The sequence below is a fragment of the Drosophila subpulchrella genome, chromosome 2R, assembly GCF_014743375.2.
Source record: "Drosophila subpulchrella strain 33 F10 #4 breed RU33 chromosome 2R, RU_Dsub_v1.1 Primary Assembly, whole genome shotgun sequence".
NCBI lineage: Eukaryota > Metazoa > Arthropoda > Insecta > Diptera > Drosophilidae > Drosophila > Drosophila subpulchrella.
This window is the reverse complement of record NC_050611.1, coordinates 20,303,439-20,321,955: the sequence shown is the minus strand read 5'-3', so window position 1 is coordinate 20,321,955 and position 18,517 is coordinate 20,303,439. Positions and strand designations below refer to the sequence as shown.

At 38.7% G+C, this 18,517-nt stretch overlaps 1 protein-coding gene across 1 annotated transcript; it reads left to right on the top strand.

Moving 5' to 3' along the window:
• Positions 1-408: 408 nt before the first annotated feature.
• Positions 409-1,618, top strand: LOC119550639 (proteasome subunit beta type-5). Its single transcript, XM_037859477.1, has 2 exons — positions 409-631; positions 691-1,618. Exons 1-2 carry the CDS (start codon positions 482-484, stop codon positions 1,480-1,482), a joined length of 942 nt encoding a protein of 313 aa, XP_037715405.1. The 5' UTR covers positions 409-481; the 3' UTR covers positions 1,483-1,618.
• The last annotated feature ends 16,899 nt before the right edge of the window (positions 1,619-18,517 follow it).

Here is an 18,517-nt window from a genome sequence, read left to right as displayed (position 1 = left end):
TCTACTCTTTATGGTAAGAGGATTTACTTACTTGCCACCTGACCTAGATTTTTTATGTGACCTTACCAACATGAACTTATAGGAATTCACACTTTCTTACTGAATCTCCAGTGATTTTAAGTAGGTTTTTAAGTAAGTTAGCTCTACTTTTCTACTTCCGAAGTACAAATTACTCTATTAATATTAAGATCCCAAAATATACTATTAAAGATCCAAGGCGCTACTTTAAATATTAGGTGCCAAAGTTAATAAAATCTAGTGCAATCTGTTAAACATATAATCTTTTTATAATCTTATCATATTATATTTTAAAGCAACAAACTTTTCAAATAATATATCATGTTAATGTTAAGCGAAAAGGAAGAAAATAAGCCTGACTTTTGCTACATGTTTCATATATTTAAGTTTTCTTAGAGATTTAAGTCCTCAAACATTTTATTTAGTTCTAATATTCCCACTATCCAGTACACTTTTACATATAATGGCTCTGGAAGCCATTTGCGGCATGAATCGAATGCCCTTTATGAGGCGCTTCGATGATTTGCAATCCGAATGGCAGCAGGAGCAACTTCGGGAGGCCACCAGTAATTTTGAAAATCCCTATGCCCTGATGGCGCCACCTTTTGAAAGAGTAAGTACATCAATATAATAGTATTTAATATTCTTATAAAACCAAGCTTTTCCCTATAGCCCGCTGAGAATCTGCCAAAGATCTTGGCCCATTGTGGAGTTCGCATGAACTTCGACCATGGTACCACCACTTTGGGTTTTAAGTACCGCGGAGGAGTGATCCTGTGTGCAGATTCGAGAGCCACCTCTGGTCAATATATTGGTTCCCAGACGATGAAGAAAATAGTGGAGCTGAACGACTATATGTTGGGTACTTTGGCCGGTGGAGCAGCCGATTGCGTCTACTGGGATCGAGTTTTGGCCAAGGAGTGCCGACTGCACCAACTTCGCTACCGGAAACGCATGACTGTGGACACGGCAGCCAGGATTATCTGCAACATCTCCACGGAGTACAAGGGCATGGGTCTGGTGATGGGCATGATGTTGGCTGGCTTCGACGACGAGGGCCCCAAGTTAATTTACGTGGACTCGGAGGGCATGAGGTCACATGGCCAGGTCTTCTCCGTCGGTAGTGGATCGCCCTATGCGCTTGGGGTTTTGGACACCGGTTACCGTCACGATCTCAGCGATCAGGAGGCCTATGATCTGGCCAGACGAGCGATATATCATGCAACTAGTAAAGATGCCTATTCAGGGGGTATAGTTCGCCTGTACCACATTAATTCGACAGGCTGGCGGAATATCTGCAATACGGATTGTTCCGAACTTCATGACTCGTATTGCGGAACGGGGCACCTGGATAAAAAGAAAGATCAAAAAGATAGCCCTGATAAAGATTTGCCCTGCTCCAGTGGATGGACCAAGAGAAAACTTACCGAAGACAATGTGCAGACCAAATTAGAAACGGTTTAAGCACATCATTTATTTTAGAGAAAATTTCCTGTATAGTAACTCTTTTTGGTCTATAGATGTACAAAATTATTGTTTTGTGAGTTAAGAACTCGTATATTCCTCGTATATTTATGAAATTATATTATTAACTACGGAATTTAGCCTTGTAAAATAATATAATATGGAACCATATGCTCAACCATTTATTCTAATCCTGTACCCTTTTTAAAAGCATAGAAAATTTCAGAGAAAACAACTTCTATCTACTAATTTCTCAACTCCCTGAGCCCCCCTCCCCCACCACTGTGCAAAATATACGAGCAACTTTCGCTCGCCAAACGAACTTTTTCTATAAATCAAAATAATAACTTCTAAGCTCCGAATGACTTCCCTAAATGGGCGTGCCGCACACAAAATACGGCCAACGAAATGTTCCACCAAATGTTGCATTCTGTGTCTTTGGGTTGTCATCAACAAATGTTGCAGATGCCACTGCCTGGAGACCCTGTCCGGGGGCCCAGTAACTTGCCATTCCATGCCATCCCATAGCATCCCATCCGGAAAAGCGCAACCGCAGACATTAGCAGGCGTAGGTCATCCACTCCCATCGCCCACTGGGTGGGTTTTCCAACCCCCCACCCCATTCCAAGACTGCTAAGGCGCTCTGAGCATGCGATAAATTTAATAAATTACAAACCAAATCCGCAAATTTGTTGAATTCCAAAAAAAAGCACCAAATGACTACACAGGAATAAATTTTATTTAATAATAAAATATTTAAAAATTTGCTTGTATATATATTATTTAGTTATTAGGGACCTATGAATATTATAGAGTTTTATATTTATTCCAAGAAATAAGATCATTTAATCAAACTCAGGCTTATTTGGTTTTATTGGAAAACCGTATTTTATCTGTATAAAATATTGGTCTGTGGTCTTCTGATATTTAAATTATAATCCTTCATTTGGTAGTTTTAAAAATATATTGATGATATGAAAGAAAAAATATTTTTAGTTCTTGGGAATGTTTAAATAATATTCTTTATAAATAACGTATCTAAAAATCTTAAAGACATCGCTAGCATTTCATTAATTTATTTTATTATATGCTTACGTTTTATATTATAAGTTAAGGGTTCCGTTAACGAATTTTAATATTTTTTGTAAGTGTTTGAGGAGTTGGTGGCAACATTTGCACGGCGTTTTGGGGCACATGTGAGTTGCAGCACGTGTGTGAAGCAGCAACTCAACGGGGGGACTGGGGTGGGGAAAATGGGGAGTAGGAACATCGGGGCAGAAGGCGTTTTGTGGCAAAAAGTTTTACTGTAAATTGCTTTTAATCTAATGAACGTCGCCAGCAGGAGCCGCCCGGAAAATGAGCAGGAGCAGGAAAATAAGGGGCGTTGGGTATGGGAGACAACTTGGGTAACCCCCAAGTCCCCGAGAGTCATTTTTCCTCTGTGGTGTCATTAGAAAATTACTTAAAGCCAAAGTCGTGTGGCTCAAGTTCGGAGAATCCTCATTGCGGGTAAGTGGAGTAAAAGTGGCGGAAAAAATGCTGCAACATGGGTTAATGGGTCAAAACTGTTTCCGTAAATGAGTATAATTTAGATTTATGTAGTGGCTTAAGTTTAAATCGCTCTGAAGTGGCTGCTGTGAAATTTTTAAAACAACATTTAATGCAGAAAATGTTTCTTATAAATGGTTAACTGGCTTAGCTTACCTGGTTTGCCACATGAGAGCCTGCGTTTAAACGCGAATTCTTTAGACATTTAAAATATAATTAATATCTTAATTTTTTTGGTGAACACCTGGTTGGAGATTCGATTTACACTGCCTGTTCAAAAAATTAGCATACTTTAATAAAGTGGATGTTTTCACAGCAATGGGGTCGTTTTCAATAGCAGACTAATTGCGGCTATCAATTTCCAACAAATTAGCTGGTTCCCTTCTCCATTTCAAAATTTTCCCCAGCCTTCAGCTAATATGGCATAAAAAGCTTGTCCAAAAAAAGAAACAACCATAATTTAAATTAATTTGCAAAACAACGAGAGCAGCAGCAACAGCAAGTTGCAACACCTGCAATGTTGCTGCTGCAGTTGTTGCTGTTGCTGCCATTCCACTTTTGTCAACGAGCTCAAATTCAATGAAATTTCACACTTTGTCGTTAAAAGCGCGCCGCTTGGAAAAGGTGGAAAATCGGGGGGGGATTGGGGCTCGGGGGGCGTTAACTGTCAGGCATAAGGATGCAAATATGCAAATGGATTTTGCCATGTAGCGAGGAGGACGAGGAGACAGTGGAGATGGCGGAGGAGGAGGTGCAACCGAAGCCGGCGGAGATCGTAAGAGTCTGCCAGAGTGTTTGACAAGCAAGCGTGACTGTTCGTCGGCCCGGTGGGTGGGGATCCTGGGGGGCGGGGTGGCATTGGATGGTATGATGTTGCCTGCTGGTGATGATGATGTTGCCGCTGTCACAGGCCGAAGCTGCAGCAGCAACACTCGGCCAAGGCGTTGCTCCGGGGGCAGGGACGGACAGACGGAGACAGCTGGATGGCTGCTCGGGAGACGGCGGATGTGGCAGCGATGCCTCGCCTGGCAGTTTCATTAACCGACTGAGGCGGAGGGACGCTGGATATGCAACACCATCAAGACCAAGACCAACTGCAACTGCAACAAGAACAGCAGCAGCGACAGCGAATGCAAATGCAACAGCAACATCATCACCCATATTAGGAACGGCAGCAGCAACAAAAACCATACACAGAGGAAAAGATTCAAGAATATAGTGGGAAATAGTAAGTAAATATTTTTAAGTAGATAATAAATATTAAAATAATTATAATTTGGAAAAAAATATAATAATTTTATTTTAATATAATAATACTAAAATATAAGTATTATAGATATATACTTATATTTTATATAGATATATACTTATATTTTAGTAAGAGTTTTTATATTAAACCTTTTCAATTTTCTCAAAAGGGTAATAGATTGTAGAAGATAGTTCAGGACCACAAATGACACTTTTAATATAGACCAATTTAAGCATATCTGCATATATGGTTTTCGTTCCTAACGCGTGGTATTTGATATATTGCGGTTTGAAAAGTATAACGACACTTTATGTTTCAATGAAAGATTTTTTTGAGAATTCTTTCTTAAGACACAGAAAGCTTACACAAAAATTAAATTATTGCTGCATATTTAGTATGTTGTATAAAGGTATACCTACTTATAACCAATTATAAATTAAGATGTTAAAGCCTTTTAATAGGGGATGAAGGAAATAAGTTGGAGGTCCAAGTCTCACATTAATTTCAAGCATTTCTTTCGTATGACTTCCCTTTAAAGATATAATATTCGTGTTGTCTTAAAGTTGTTAGTGAGTTTAACAATCTTAAACCTAATATCTAATTGAATGGCTTCGCCGTCCTTCCACCAAATAAATATTTATATATAAGAACAAACAAATTTCCAAGTCATTTCTGCAGTGGAACTGCGGCAACATCTTCTCCGCCAGCAGCGTCAAATGCACTTCCAATTTATCAGCTCTGGGCTGCCAGTTTGGCTTGCCTTCTGGAGGCCCCAGAGCCCCCTGAATCCCCCTTTCCCCCGGCCCTGGTCTTCGTGCAACATGAGGCAACATCAAAGTGCAGATGTTGTTGATGCTGCCGCTGCTGTTGCTGTTGTCGCTGTCGCCGTTGCTGTTGCTGCTGGGCGATGTTGCTGCTAGATGTTGCCGTTGTGTGTTCTCCATTTATTGCTACTTTGGCGGCAACTGCACATTAGTCGCATATCTGTTGAAATTCGCGGCAATTAGTTGCCGGCCCAGTGGAAAAGGCAATTATGGAAATCAGCTATCAAAGCCAGTTAATTATAGACCATTGAAATCGCCTCAATTATTGTACATCATTGGCCAGAATAAAACAAGAAAGCGGATATGTTGTCGGCCAGCTTATTGTGCATATGGCCATTTTTAACCAGTTTAATCGATTAAAGGAGGATTTCTTATTAATACGATTTTTTTAATTTGCTGATGGGTTTATGCCTTTAACAAGTTGAATGGATTGTAAGAGGATTGAGGCCATTAACAATTTGGAAAACCATTTTGTTAACTGCAATGCAAATGATTTATAATTTCTTTTTAATTTAAAAACAGTTTGTGAACTTGGATGTTCGATAACCATTTCGCTTTATGAATTTTATTCATTGATTTGCCATCGTTAATCTTGTGAAATTCAAATCGCTTTTCGAGTGTTACAAGTGCCGGCACTTAAACTGTGTCACAGTTATATCATTATTCGCTTATTCCGCTGGAGACAAAAAGGATTCATTCCATCACTTTTCATCCTTTTTTCCCGGCAATTGCATTTTGTGTAGCGACAACGGCTCATTGCAGGCATTTTTGCGCAAATCCTTGTGATTGCAATGAATAATATTTTTAATGCAAATAACCAGAGGATAACTGGGGGGTTTCAGGGGGATAAGGCGGGACGAGATGACAGTCGCGTTGACAGGCAGCAAGAATGGCAATGAGGACCGACAACTGGGAAAGGACTTCACAGGGAGCTCAGCCAAGTAAGCTGTTCTCTGGGTCCTGATTCTACAGAACCCCCCCATTATACCCCCTCCTCGACATTTCATTCATTTTCTTTTCAATTTCAATGCCCGTCAAGATTGCAGCACCTCCTTCTCCTCCTCCTCTATTACCCCTTTTTGTGCCATCCCATCAGCGTTCTCATCTTTGTAGTGGAAATCGTCCCATCGTCCGGTAATGAAATTTTACTCATTGTTTTCCAGTTTGGCACTGGCAATTTGCCATGGAGCTGTTCTCAAAAAAGACAAAAATAATTGGAGTATGTCTTTCATAAAGCTGGCTTTCAATCCATACAAGTTCAATTTAACACCCCAGGATCTTTTTTGGAAAAGGATAATACAATGTTTTCATTCTGTGTGTACACATTCTAAAGAAGGAAGAAAGGAAGTCGATGAAATACTATTTCTCAATATAAGATTTACATTCACATTACAAAGAAAAATCCAAGAATATTTTTTAAAATTATAGAACAAGTCTTGGTTTTGTTTGATTATTTTCTATAGAAAGATAGAAATTCGAAGAAAAACAATTTCTCAGTATCTAATATACCATATTCAATAGTAAAAATAAAACTTAATAATTTTTATTATTTGAAATTTATATTTTGATACTTGTTAGATGCATTTCTTTATAATGTAGTTCTTAAAAGATCTTAATACTTTTTTAAGCACTAATTAACCTCTAAATATTTGAATAAACATGAACGAGAAGTTTTAAATTTTTATCGTTAAAATTTGTTTACCAGAACACCTTCTGGAACACTTCCACCAGCCCAATGGAAATTCCGACTCATATCTTTTATGTTCATCGGCTTGTCAGCATTGTCATCGTGAATGTCGCTCCGTTGCACTTCTATCATTATCGTCATCATCTGATATTCATTACAGTTGCAACATAAGGAGATTGGGTGGCGAAGAGGGGGTCCTGCACCTTATTGTTATTCATGGCAAGTAATTTGTTATCTGTGCAGAGTTCTTTGCATTGTTATGTCTTTTTGGGCATTTAATGAAATTGCATTTTTGCATGTGTGGCATCCGGCAGGAATTTGGGTCAAATCTGCCCATCTGCCGAGCACTTTTCCTCATAATCGCACGAACACGTACACTAAGTGTATTTATTTTATTTTCCACAACATTGACGACGTAACCTAATTTGCAGAGCTTGGCAACTCCTCCAAATACAAATACAAAACCCTTTGTAAGCGAGGCATGCCTAATTTATGCAAAAATCGACCCTGGCAAGCCAACTGGCCGTATTTTAGCCATTCAGCCCAGACACAATCAACCGAATTCCCTCGGACAAAACTATATATGTTTTGGCCATATCCATGTGTAATAACTGGCATATTGTATGCAAATACAACGATGAATAGATTTTTGCCACGGGCAAGGCCAGCCCCCGGTCCCTTCCTTCCATCCACGGTTCATTCAATTAGAAAGACAATAAGTTATAATGGAAATTATGGCTGCTGATGAAGCGGCCGGGGAAATATCAAACAAAGGGAAGCATGCAATATAATCAGGTTTAAAGGCCGCACAACTAACATTAATTGGGAATGAAATTGTGGGCAGACAGCTAAATCATTTGGTAAACCCTGGTTATATATTTCCCAGAAATTTCAGGCAGTGCAAATGTAATTTAATGCCGTGCAGAGGAGCTTTAAAGTCAAGGTACTCAAATTATTTATTTGATTTCTCAGAGCTTAGCAAACACATGTAACATCTTCGGTAATTGAACCAAATGATTGTGCTGTCAAGTTTTTAATTTGCAATTAAATAACAAAAGAAAGACATTCGATGAAGCGTTTACCAATAAAATTCCTCAAATGCAATTAATTTCCGGACGCCAAGTGATTGCAACCGACTGTTAAGAACTTCTAGGCCTTTGAAAAATATGAGTGTAATTAAACAAGAATGCAATACTTTTGCGTTCAAGGATAAGTGAAAAGCGGTCGAGTGTTGGGTGGAATATGTATATGAATGTCAGGGCGGTTCACATTTAAGTAATAAATAAATAAATTTATTGCGCCGTGGCTTCAAAGTTTATCACCCATACGCACTGTTGCCTTAGACCAAAAGTTTATTTTAATCCGGAAACCAATATTTCCTATTGCTCTCCGCTATATTTATGATTGTTCCAACTAATAATCAATACGTTTTAAAGATTATAAATGGGTAAACGTTTTTTGTTTGGACTACATTTAAACTGGCATACTTGTCGTATAAGTTATTTTTGAGAACACTACTAAAACACAATTTTATTAATTTAAGGGTTATAATAATATTATATTTTTTAACTACCCTACTACACACATTTACTAGTATCTTTGGGAAAACTCACTCAAGTGCCAGATGAAAGATGCCATTTACAGTGGCTCAAGGTTACGGGTACGAGATGGCTGTAAAGCCCTTGGGACCTGGCCAGGTTTAGTTTAATTGAATGTCAACCTGATAGGCACGCGGCAGCTGCTTTTCCCCATCGATATATGTGAAGATATATATGTAAATCCTTGAATTTCCCTGCACGTGTGTGTTTTTGCCCGATCTCCCCAGTGAAATATTTATAGAGCCTGCCTGCACACATATCGAACGGAAATGAATGGAAGCACTTCAATGAAATTTATGTAATACAAAGGCAAAATATATTGTTACATTCTTTTTGGGGCGGGAAAGGGCAGACATGCAAAGCATGTGGGAAATATAATAAAGAACTATTTATACCCAGGCATATTCGATATCAGAATGATATGATGCTTTTGGCAATACATATATTTCTACTTTTGTAAAATGTGAAAATGTTTTTATATTTATTGAGAGGAAGGAATCAAAAACACATTCTAAAGAGGCTGAGATACAAATGTTATTAGTATACGAAAAAAACAAGGGGAGATTTAAAAACTTAAATTACATTATTTGGCCACTTAAGAAGGGACTTTTTATGACATATCATAAATGTATAGATGTTAATCTACAGAATGGGCAAGCCAATTTTAAATTCTTGTTTGTGCTTTTTGGTAAAAGTGAACAGATGAATAAAACTATTTTTTGATAGCATTGTAAGAGGTATACCCAAGTCTGGTATACCCAGTATTTGAATGCTCATCTGGCTGCTCATTTGCCAGGGCTAAAGCGGCGACATGCGATACGAGCACGCTCCACATTTTCCCCAGGGATGGAGTACACACACATGTGTGGTTCGAGTGGGTGTGTGTAGAGCAGGTAAACTGCAACAAATTTCATACTATTGAGTGGTTTTTGAGTGCATTTGAAATAAATGTTATCAATGAAGTTGCATACTTTATGGGCGCAATCCCCGACCCCAGAGCCCGAGACCAACCCCGAGCCCAACCTCAACCTCGACCAAAGTCCCCGGAGACGAAGCACCGAGGAGATGTGGGGACCAGGACCAGGAGGACCATATAAAATGAAACGTTTTTAAGTTAAGTGCAGTCAAGAGAGTCGACCGACTGACTGAATGACTGACTAACTGACTAACTGACTAACTGAGTGACTGAGCGAGTGTTTCAATTTGTTTGATGGAAAACCAATTGTGGACAAGAGCTCGTCGAACTCAAACAACCCATACTCCAACTGCACGTTGCTCATCTTGAAATTCATTTAAATGCTGGGGCATTAAAGTGACCCTCCTTCAGCTGCATTTTCCCAATTTCCGATACGGGCCTTGGCGATTGATTAAAGTTGGTATTTTAATTAAAACAAAAAGGCCAGTAAGCACCGCCCCCGCTGCTCTTTTTATGCAACATGCCGAAAAGCATCGAATAAATCACAAAAGCGAGCTAAATGCCCAGAAAAAATCTTCTCCGGGCCAAGTTGGTGTGAAAACATTTTGCTGGCAACAAACAAAAAGTGGGGTAAATCAGAACAGAAACCGAAAAAAAAGAAATACCCTATAAAATCGGCAAAAACTCGACCAAAACCAGAATCCGGGCTTGCTGCAAGCCATTCCTCCTCCCAATACCAATCCCAATACCGAACCCATGCCCATTCCCATTCCCATTCCCATTCCCTTCCCAATCCACTTCGATGGTACACTTTTGTGTGTTGATTGAAATGCCGTTTCATTTTTGATGTTTCGTCCTTTGTTGCCGTTTTATCCTATTTTTATTTATCGATTTCAGCCTGGCCTGTCCTCTGTTTATAAATAAATGTTTCAATTTTACCATAAAAAATGTGAGGAAAATGCAAATTCCTTTTCTCCGACTGCTCTTGTTTTTGATTTTTTGTTTTGTTAGTTTGGAAAATGAAAATTTCAGAGTTGGAAATGAAAGAGGACAGCAAAATGCATGGTATTTTCCAGTTGAATGGGGTGGATTGGGGGGATTTTCAAGAGTCTACACAGATTGGGTCGACATGTCACGATTTAATTTTAAACGCAAGCCCGATTGAGATAATTGATGCCCTGTGATTTATTCTCTGGCCGGCACTAGAAAATTCTGTGACACCTGAGCTGTGTTTATTTTCAAAAGGACTCTGTGCAATTGTTTAAAAATGGTTTCAGCTGGCTTTGTTACGGGTTAATAAAACAAAGCAATAAAAACTTTATTGAAATATTCTGCTCAATGTTATTTTTGGAAACATTCCAGTGGAGTGGAAGTGTAAAATAATATTTTTTGACTGAAATAAATGTTATGTAACTTAAAGAGTATACAAAATTTGTAGTAAAAATACCTTAAATTAATGTTTATTTATTGATATTTAAATAATAAATAAATATTACGGGTAATACAGAGTTGATATATAAACTTTAAAGTCAACTATTGTCTACTTTTTTCAGCAAAACTTTGTTGAAATTCTCATTTTACTCTCAAGCCAAGAGAACTCAATTAACTTGGACTTGGAGGTGTCCCACAAGTTTTTGCCGCCAGCTATCCAGCTTAATTGAAGGCAATTATGCGCTTATCAACACCCCGCCTCTGGACCCCAGGAATGCCCATACGATTGTTCCTATCACTCGGCCATAATTAAAATGTTTTCTGCCAGGCGGGATGTGGAAAAAAGTGGCCCAGCCACCGCCAAAGTGAGCCCAATTAAGGGGAGCCAGTCGAATCGGTGAGATGCGGACGACAGCCAAGACCCAGCTGGACAGCTGGACAACTGGACTCCACCTGTGGCTGCTGGAAAAAAGGCATTAAATCAATTCCGTTGTCAGCTCGCGCAATCCTCAAACGGGGGTATATATATCTATAGGTATAGAAAAAAAGGCAACACAAAATACGAAAAAAAAGATACAAGACCAGATGGATGGCATGCATCGCTGGCCACAGCCTAGATGGTTTGTCCAGGGGCTGGGACTCCCAATCCCATTCCCATTCGCAATCCCCAGCGATTCCAGCAATTTAACACACAGCGAAACGCCAAGAAATTTCTGCGATTCGCCCGACAATGAGAAACGCGTCGAGGTTACGCTCAATCAATCTCGCCCAGCGACAAATGTCCGTCTGTTTTTGGGTCTGGACAGTATAGTGGGGTATGCCCAAAAGACCGGGTCTCTGAAGAGGGGATGGAGCAGAAGGTGTCTCCACTTCACGTGCCTGCCACATCGCTTATGGGCTCATTCATTTCATTTAGCTGCCCATGATTTATTCATGATAATTACCTCATTGGCTTAATTAAGTGTCGACTTCTTGCGGGCCATATTAAAGTTGAACGGAAACGCAAGCATAACTCAAAAAATTCAAAATAGCAATTATGTTTAATTATAAAATATTTAATATGTTGGCTTTTAAAAGCACCGGGTAAAACTTGTATTAGATAACTTATATTTATTGTCGTGGACCGAAAATAATCATTATTTGTGAGATTTATTTTGGAAAGACTACTGTGATTCTTACTTTTAGATGACAAAAATGCCACTATTTTTACTTTTGTCCACGAGGGCTGTTTAAATTACCCAATTTGTTGAGAAACTCACTATCTATTTTCTCTTGCCCGCAATGTATCTAAAAATCAGCCAAATTGGAAAAAGAAATACCCAAATATCTTAAGTGGTCATTTAAAAACAAAATCACAAGCTTACGGTCAGTGCTTATTTTCTTTAAATTTGTATTCAAAAGTTATTCTATCCTTTTGTTTAAAGGATCCTATTTATAAAACTGATTTCGAGAATAACATTTGTTTCAACTAAAGGGTTTTACAAACTTCTGTTTAAAGGACCAATATAGTAATAATTGGAATCTTATAGCTGTGTGCTTATTGAGAATATGGAAGTTTCTGTTCACCAAATGCCCATTATTAAGTGATGTTGTCGATTTTTTCTAAGCTCTGTAATTTTATTGTAACTTCAAAGTATCTTGAAGTGTCCTCGATATCAAGTTGACCTCTCTGTTAATAGAAGGCTGATTGGTACAATTCTGCTCTCTGGCTTCTTCCCACACATTCTTGTATCTGGTCCCGTTTAAAATAAACATTGGGCACTTGACAGAGGGTTCTGTATCCTTGAACCTGACCTTGTACAGTGGAACCTCCTCCGGTGGAACGTAGCCCTCCTTCACCCTACGAGCTTTTCGCCATGAGCCATCTGGGCGCATGGAAGCTGGAATGAGGTACGTATTATTAGACTGTAGGTGGTTATTCATCTTCGTACCGATTCTATAACAGCCCTTGATTTATTTTTCAAAGGTAAACCGATTTCAGTCAGTGATGTAACTTGATTTACTGGAGAATACTGGAAAGTGACAGGAGTCCTATCATTAAATATTATAATATCAAGAGCTTTGTTTGCCTTAAAATATTATAAAATTATGTTGTTCCTTAAATACCATTTTCAATAGATGTACTATAAATTCAAGGAACTCCCTAAGCCCCAATTCTTTTTTTACCATCTTTCTCCAATTCAGCAAGTTAATTTCGCGCTGCTCACTTGATATTTAGTCCATCCCCTGGCACTCCACTCAGCAGTCCCATCAGCAGTGATTAGCTATTTTATTGCCAGTTCTGTGGGTCTTGTCTCTGGAGAATCATCCGCTCCCCATTCTCACAGTCCCTTCTCCATTTTCCACTCATCTCCGCGTTCATTTCCGTCTTTGCTAATTCGCCAAAGAAAGTAATTAAGTGAACTTTTTTCGCTGCAGTTCCGATTTGATTTTAACGCAGGGGGACTCGGCACAAGCGACACACAGACATCATTCACAATTCAGCACATCATTCGCATTGACTGGTCCGACTATCATCTAATTAGGATACCATTAGTTGCCCCTTTGCGGAATTACCTGGCTTTCATCCCGCCGCCAGCTCATTGTTTTAGCCGCTTTTAGCTGCAGCAGCCGAGCTTCGCCTGTCTAATTAAAACTCGTTTAGCAACAATTTCAATTGCGTTTCAAGAACCTGTTGCCAAGACTCCCCGCTGAAATAATCCGCCTAACCCACCCCATCGTCGTTTCACTTTTTATACCCTCACAGGGAGCACAACTATTTCGATAAGATCAGACTTTGGTACTATATATTATAGTATATACACTAAACTAATATTGGCAATTTTCTGAATTCTCCAAATTATTTTTCTTAGCCTATAAATTTATAATATATATATTTTTTTAATATCATACATATCATATATCATTGTAGATTTGACTAGAAATGTTTTAAGTATTGTATAGATGATTTTATTTTTGTGCTTTGGGGGTACTGTTTTAAGAAAGCACTAACCGAATGGTAACAGCTGTGGTTCCTAAAAGTTATTCCACTTACCATAGATTCAGAAATGGTATTCTACGGAGATAAGGGCTCTTACAACACTTTCTTTAAATAAAATAAAAAAGGGTATACAATATTCAGCCTCCCAAACTTGTCACAATTCGTCGCTTTTTCCAGTGCAGTGTAACAAGGTTTCCATTTCCATTTTCTTCTTTCGTCGCTGCTTTTTGCTGATTGTGTAATTTTAATGTAATTCGCTTTTATTGTTTTTTATTCGTCTCCTCTATGTTTCTGTCTCTTTCCCCGCCGCTGTCTCCGTCTCTTTCTCCGCTCCTTGTCGTCTGTGTGTCTGACATTAATTGCAAGTGCAAAAAAAAACAACCAACTGTTGTGGGGGTAAAAACACAATAAATTATAATCGCAAAACTTTTCCCCTTTTTTGCGAGCTACATTTATTGATTCAATTTGGCGAAATGCGAACTGCAGAGGGGAACCTGTCTGGCAGCACTAAGCACCTACAGCCCATAAATCAAATAAATCGGTTTAAGGCCTGCCACCCACTCACTATATAAGTACACACACCCACCCCAATCCATACCCCAACCAAGCAATTAAAGTTTTTCAAGGGCCATCCGCAACTGCAATTATGATTCAACGAGTACTGGTACTTTCCTCGGCCAAAGACAAAAGGTAATTGAGGCCGGTCCGGGTCCTGTGATTCTGGTTCTGGTTCTGATTCCGGCATAATACGGCCGGATACGGACCCTTCTGGCGTCTCGCACAAATCTACATTACCATGATAATTTATGGCGTCTGGATTGGGGATCAGGCTGGCGGGGAGAACTGCTGGAAAAACAGTTTTCCCAGCCCAGACATTATGGTCTACTCCACTCCTTCAGGGACCACGTCTCTTGACTCTCTTCAGCTTTTTTTTATACGGCGAGTAAAGTTATTCTCGTTGAACTTGACTACTTCTGTTTCTTGTAAACTAATAAGAGAAAAACACACCGGTATACATGTTACCCGAAAACCCTGAAAAATGCATTGAAAAGAATGTTTTTATAATTTTGTTATAGTATACAAATTCTCTATATGATTAGGGATGTTTTTTATAAAGACATTTAAGAAACTTAATAGAAAAAACAAACTGATGGTCAAGTAAACCTTTTTTAAAAATAAAATAAACCTTATCATATGATTTTAAATTATATAGTTTTTTCTACAAATGAAGTAGATATTAAAATTATAAATTCCTTGTCATAACATATACATTCCTATTCATAAATTCGTCAAAGTATGGTTAATAATTCTCAAAACTAGAAACGGTAATGTATTCTCTTATAAAACATTTTGGCCTAAAAAAATATTATAGATGACAAGTGTAAAAGGATAAAATGTGTTTCTAAAACAAATTAAGTGTAATAAAGTGAGTACTTTTCTTTTGTAACTTTAAACATTTTAGGGAATCGCATTACACCAGGAAAAGCAGGAAAATAGAAAGTGAGTAGGGGGGCTGAGGGCAGGGGCGACGACAGATGGAAATCCAGGGGGGAACACGTTGGCGTACTGGGGACAGGAAAAAACAGCAAGCGGCTGGCAAACACGAGCAGGAGGAAAACGTAGAGTTCATCAAAAAGGGATTTTGAAATACAAATGAATTTTCGGCATTCCGTTGGAGGCCGTCAGAGACAGAGAGATTCAACCAGGCCAAATAGGCGCCCACAAAGGCAATGAGCCAGGGGGTAATGGGGCTGGGGAGCCCCAGTCCTCCCAAATAGAAGGGGATAGAGAGATGTACCGAGCCAAGCCCTCGCAATCAGCCAAAAAATGAAACACTTGCCTATGTGCCAAGAACTACACTCAAGAAAAACTCCTTATAAAATATACAATAAATATCACATTATCATGCATGTTCTATTAAATCTTTTTAAAAAAATATATATATTATCCAAAATTGTTTTATAAACTAATTTAAGACAATCCAAAATGTAATAAAAGCAAATATGTGTTGGAATATTACAAGCCTTTTTAAGTAACATGAATTTCGTATTTAAAGCAGGAGTGTTGGGTAACATTCTATGAAACAGGTTTAATATTTCCCTGGAATATTTTGGCCAGGACTAGCCAAGTTATAATACGTTTATGAAGAGTAAATATAACTCATTATTATTAAAAAGAGTTTCGCTAATGGATAACATTCCCTCAAAAAGGTAAAAGTTTTTCTTGGAATAATATAATCCAAGACTATGCCGTTTTTCAACACTTTTCGGAATTCTTGCCAGGTTTTCCCGAGTGATTGACATTTGTTTGAGTGTGCGGGTGGCTGACAGGGAGGTGTTGGCGCCCCACTGAAACAAAGAAACGTCGGGGCAAAAAAAATATAGAGAGGAGAAGAAAAACTTTTGCTTACTCTGCGAGAAATGCCAATCAACCCTTTCCTCTGGCATGTGGAAAATGCACGAAAGCGTGGGTGGGGGTGGGGCTTTTCGGGGAAAACAAGGGGTGAGAGCGACTGTCAACAGCAGCATTCTTCAGGGGCGGCCGTAAAAACGACGACTCATTTGTATTTCCTTGTCAGCTCCTCTGATCTGCTCTGCTCAGCCTGCTGCGGTCCTTGGTTGTTGTAATTTTCCAAATCATTTCAGCGGCTCAGTTGGAAAACTTTTCAAACGTTTAACTAGCCTCCTGCCCTGAGCCCCCTTTTCCTCTCCCCTTTCCTAAGGGGCGTAGCATTCCAACAGGCGCCGATGGAAAACTGGTAGGGGGGGGTGAAATGAAATGCTAAAGTAAAAGGCAGCGACGCGGATTTAAAAGTTTAAATAACTTTTATGTATCTCATTACTCAGAAGTGACAAGGCAACCAGGCAGTGCTCCGCTTTCGCCCTCTTCTATAAGAAGGGGAGCTTTGGAAATAATCACAATGAAATCGCATAATTCAATTACAAGCCTCGTTAAGCCGGCTCAAGCGATTTTGTCACACTATGCCCAGGCAACTACGAAAGGGAATCACAAACAAAGAGCAGGGATAGCCGGGAAAAGAAAGAGTTACAGTCGTACTTCTATGGAATACCCGACTTATACATAACGACTAGTTAGTTTCGTTTACTTACTGAGATAAAAATGGGGAGTGAAGGCTATGCGGTCTTTAAGAGAGAATTTTGACCAACCCTATAAAAACAACAACTTATAAAAGTAATAAAAAGCCAATTAGTTAGTAAGTTGGGTTAAAATGCAGGCATTCTAATATTATATGGTCTTTGGAAGGGGGAAAATGTGTATTGCGGGATTATTACTAACCATATAATAAAAAAAAATATTAAAAAACTAAAGAGTAATATCTTTAAAAAATGTTCTTCATATAAGCCTATTTCTTTTTTGAGAGCGTTTCTAAAGAAACATATTCAAGGGCTCAAAAACTTATACTCATTTAAATTGAGTTGTAGGGTAAACATTTCCAGACTGGAATTATTATACCTCCTTATTAGGGAGTCCTTAATGAAGTTGAACTGTATTCCAGAAGACACATTTAGTATTTGCTTCATCGGATGGACAACACCGCTTTTAGGGGAAAACGAGAAATCGCAGTGATTTGTGCCCGGCTTAGAGAAGACGATTATCGGTTATATCGATGGATAAGTGGGGGAATGAACTGGGCCTTCGATAAGAGGCTTTTCCGAAAAGTGTTCCCCAAGAGGAAAATAAAGGGCCCAACAATGCTTACCTATTTCATCGAAATCAGACTTCATTCCGGATTTTTCCCTTGTTAGCTTCCCAGTTGGGAACATTTAAATCATTTAACTTTTGCTCTCTCATTGTCTGAGCATTCCGATTTTCCCCTTTGAGCTTTCGTCTTAATTGAGGTGCTAGGAAATTTTAGATGGGTCTACCACCTCCAGTCACCCCCTACCAAAATTTTCATTGTGCACCACGCAATTAACAAAGATTGCAAAGCTTTTAGCTTCACTCCTGCAATTCTCAGACCCGCTTTGCCCCTGAATGGGAATTGTGTACCCCCATTGGACTGTGGTCATGCTCGTACCCCCCGAAAAACCATTTCCCCTTCCCATTTTCCACCTTGATTTTCTTACACCTTTACTATTTCATTTCCTTCCATCATCGCTTTGAGGGGGCTGCACGGCATTCGTTTTGCATTTTTAGTTTCTTTTAAGTGAAATCTAAATGCTTTTACTACCAACAGTTGGCTTTTCCTCTTCCCTGGCTCTGTAGTTTTTCAGTATTTCCAACCATTATCACTGGCAGCGTTTAACTTGGCAGAATCATGAATTCGTTTTGTTGTCGTCTCCTCGTTTTTCCAGCATTTTCATCTTCACTGATAAAAACGGTAGTAAATCCTAAGATATCATATTAATATTAAATACTAGCCATTTTATTTTTTCCCTTTCATTAAATTTTAGATAGGGATTTCCAACTATGAAATAAATTTAATAATATTTAAAAATCTTAAGCTTCGTTTTTAGTTTTTTCTTTATGATTGATGTACTTTCAAAGAATCGTTAGTAATCTGACTGCCACCCACATAACCATATATTGAGATCGCGGGTATCGAGATATCTCCATCTACTTTTGGTCCCTTTATCTGAGTAAGGGGTATCTGATAGTCGAGATACTCGACTATAGCGTCCTTCCTTGTTTTGTTTTTACTATTCTACTTTTTTCAGTGTTGCATTTCTTTATTTTTTGTGATGTGTAAATAGCATTTGCTGGTAGGTTACTCAGTGGAAAAGAGGGGACTTTCCTTTAAGTCAAAGCGAGATAAAAACATTTGGCATTGCAATGCGTTT

Coding starts and splice junctions, on each gene's coding strand:
- LOC119550639 (XM_037859477.1), top strand. CDS start 482: ATGGCTCTGGAAGCCATTTGCGGCATGAATCGAATGCCCTTTATGAGG. Junction 632..690: donor TGGCGCCACCTTTTGAAAGA/GTAAGTACATCA, acceptor TTTTCCCTATAG/CCCGCTGAGAATCTGCCAAA.